Genomic DNA, 1995 nt, shown 5'->3' on the forward strand with positions numbered 1-1995 from the left:
TTTTTACAGTTTAATTATACATTTAAATACTGAGTAATATTGATTAACTACATGCACTTACTATATGGTTAAGGTTAGGATTAGGGTTTGTCTTAGGGTTACTTGCATGTAATTATGCATCATTTACTGTTATTATAATAGTAAGTGCATGTAACGTGTAACAAGGACACCTGAATGTGTTACCCTGAAGACATCTGCAGATAAATAGCCTACAATGGAATTACATGAGTTCTAAAGACATTACGAACACAACATCACAACATTGTGATAGCGAGTATAATAGGCCTATCGTATTTAGCTACATCACTGACACATACAACGACAAAGTCCTTTTTTCCTTTTTTGCACACATTTATCCGATCATCCTCCTCGCAGACGGAGAGTCATGTGAATGGTGCTTCTTGAGGTGATGTCGTACTCCTGCAACTTTCTGCCAGACTCCAGCTGTCTCCCGTTGAAAATCAGTCTGAGCTGGTCCACGGGGACTCTCTCTTTGCGGTTGATCTTAGCCAGGAGCTGATCTACGGTCTCGTTGACATCAACATCATACGTCTTGGTCTGGCCCTGCTCATTCCTGACGAACACTTGGAAAGGTCCGGGGTTGGTGATGAGCAGACTGACCACTGATCCAGAGTGCAACCCGTAGCTGCTGAGGGTTCGAGACTCATCCTCGAGGCTGATACGAGAACCGTTCTCGGCAGACAGCTTCTGTTTGTAAGGAGGCTCTCTGAAGATCTGAGAAATGAGTTTCTTCAGTTCGCCAACTGTGGCTTCACCGCTCACTTCCAGACGCTTCACTTCTCCGCCCAGCAGTCTTATTGTCAGTTCCATCACCTTTCAAATGAGATCAAATATACAATAATTAAAACTTGACAACTGCAGCACCATTTAGTTACTTAAAACTGGAGATTAGAGTTAATATCAATGCTCAATATTTTCATAGGTATGCAGCTTACCTGGCTGGCTGTTCAAAAGCTTCGCTGAATATGGCTGGATGTTTTCTTCAGTAAGTCTTGTAAGTCGCACTGAATTCAAGTAATGTGCCTCTGGTTACAGAGAGCAGAGATATGAATATATAAAGCGTCAGCTCAAGCCCCGCCTCAAAACAATTTTCCTTTCCAAAAACTTGCTCAGTCACTTTCGCTTTCCATTCTCACCAAATCGCTGATGTAAGTCCTGTTCTAGTAACCCTCAGAGAACTTTCTTACTTGGATGCATGGACAAACAAACAAACAAACAAACAAACATGTTAAATAAATGTAACAAACAATAAAAAATAAAACTGCAGGAACCATATGAATGCTCGGGGAACGTTCTGTTTTTGTATCTTAGCTGTCCCATATTTGTTTTCTGTAATCTACATTAAAAGCAGCCTATAGTTTATTGGCCCAGGCTGTTTATAGTTATAGTTATACTGTTATAAACTGTCCTTTCCTTTCCTTCCTTCCTAGTTTATCTACCTCAAACATCTAAATTAACTTTCAAAAATAAATGTAACAAAATAATGAATTAGTCATCTACTTGAGAGTTTCATTCACACATAACAGCAAATCAGAGATCATTGGAATGTGAAAATGTTCCACCTGGTGATTGAGGAAATCCAGGTAAAGTGAAGCACGTCATATAGAGCGAATACACCTCCATGAGTGACTACACTGCAGTTCATGGTCACAGTTTTGTTTTCTGTTCTGGTGTTGTTTGCTGGTAATTATGCCTGCTGTCCATTATTGCCTACTATGATACAGTTACAGTCCGACCAGTCCAATCTTGTTTATGTACTATTTATAGTATGAACAGTGTTTGTGTTTATTGCCCAGGATGAACTTATCCTTCACTAAATATTCTGAAGACACTTTTGAAGTTAAAGCAGTCATACTGTAAAAACAATTCCATAAAATTTACGGTAAAAAACGGCAGCTGTGGTTGCCAGAATTTTACCATAAAAAATAAGGTAGCAACGTTTTAGGTTTTAACTTAAATTTACAGTTAAATACC

At 39.0% G+C, this 1995-nt stretch overlaps 1 protein-coding gene across 1 annotated transcript; it reads right to left on the reverse strand.

The window, feature by feature from the left end:
* Positions 1-106: 106 nt before the first annotated feature.
* On the reverse strand, positions 107-1181 carry LOC107597356 (polyubiquitin 12-like). The gene is made up of 2 exons (XM_016288373.1): positions 957-1181; positions 107-834 (listed from the first exon to the last, which is right to left on the reverse strand). The coding sequence occupies exon 2, from the start codon at positions 829-831 to the stop codon at positions 361-363; it is 471 nt and encodes a 156-aa protein (XP_016143859.1). The 5' UTR covers positions 832-834; positions 957-1181; the 3' UTR covers positions 107-360.
* Between the last annotated feature and the right edge of the window lie 814 nt (positions 1182-1995).

This window comes from Sinocyclocheilus grahami, unplaced genomic scaffold (genome assembly GCF_001515645.1).
Source record: "Sinocyclocheilus grahami isolate Dianchi unplaced genomic scaffold, SAMN03320097.WGS_v1.1 scaffold230.1, whole genome shotgun sequence".
Taxonomy (NCBI): domain Eukaryota; kingdom Metazoa; phylum Chordata; class Actinopteri; order Cypriniformes; family Cyprinidae; genus Sinocyclocheilus; species Sinocyclocheilus grahami.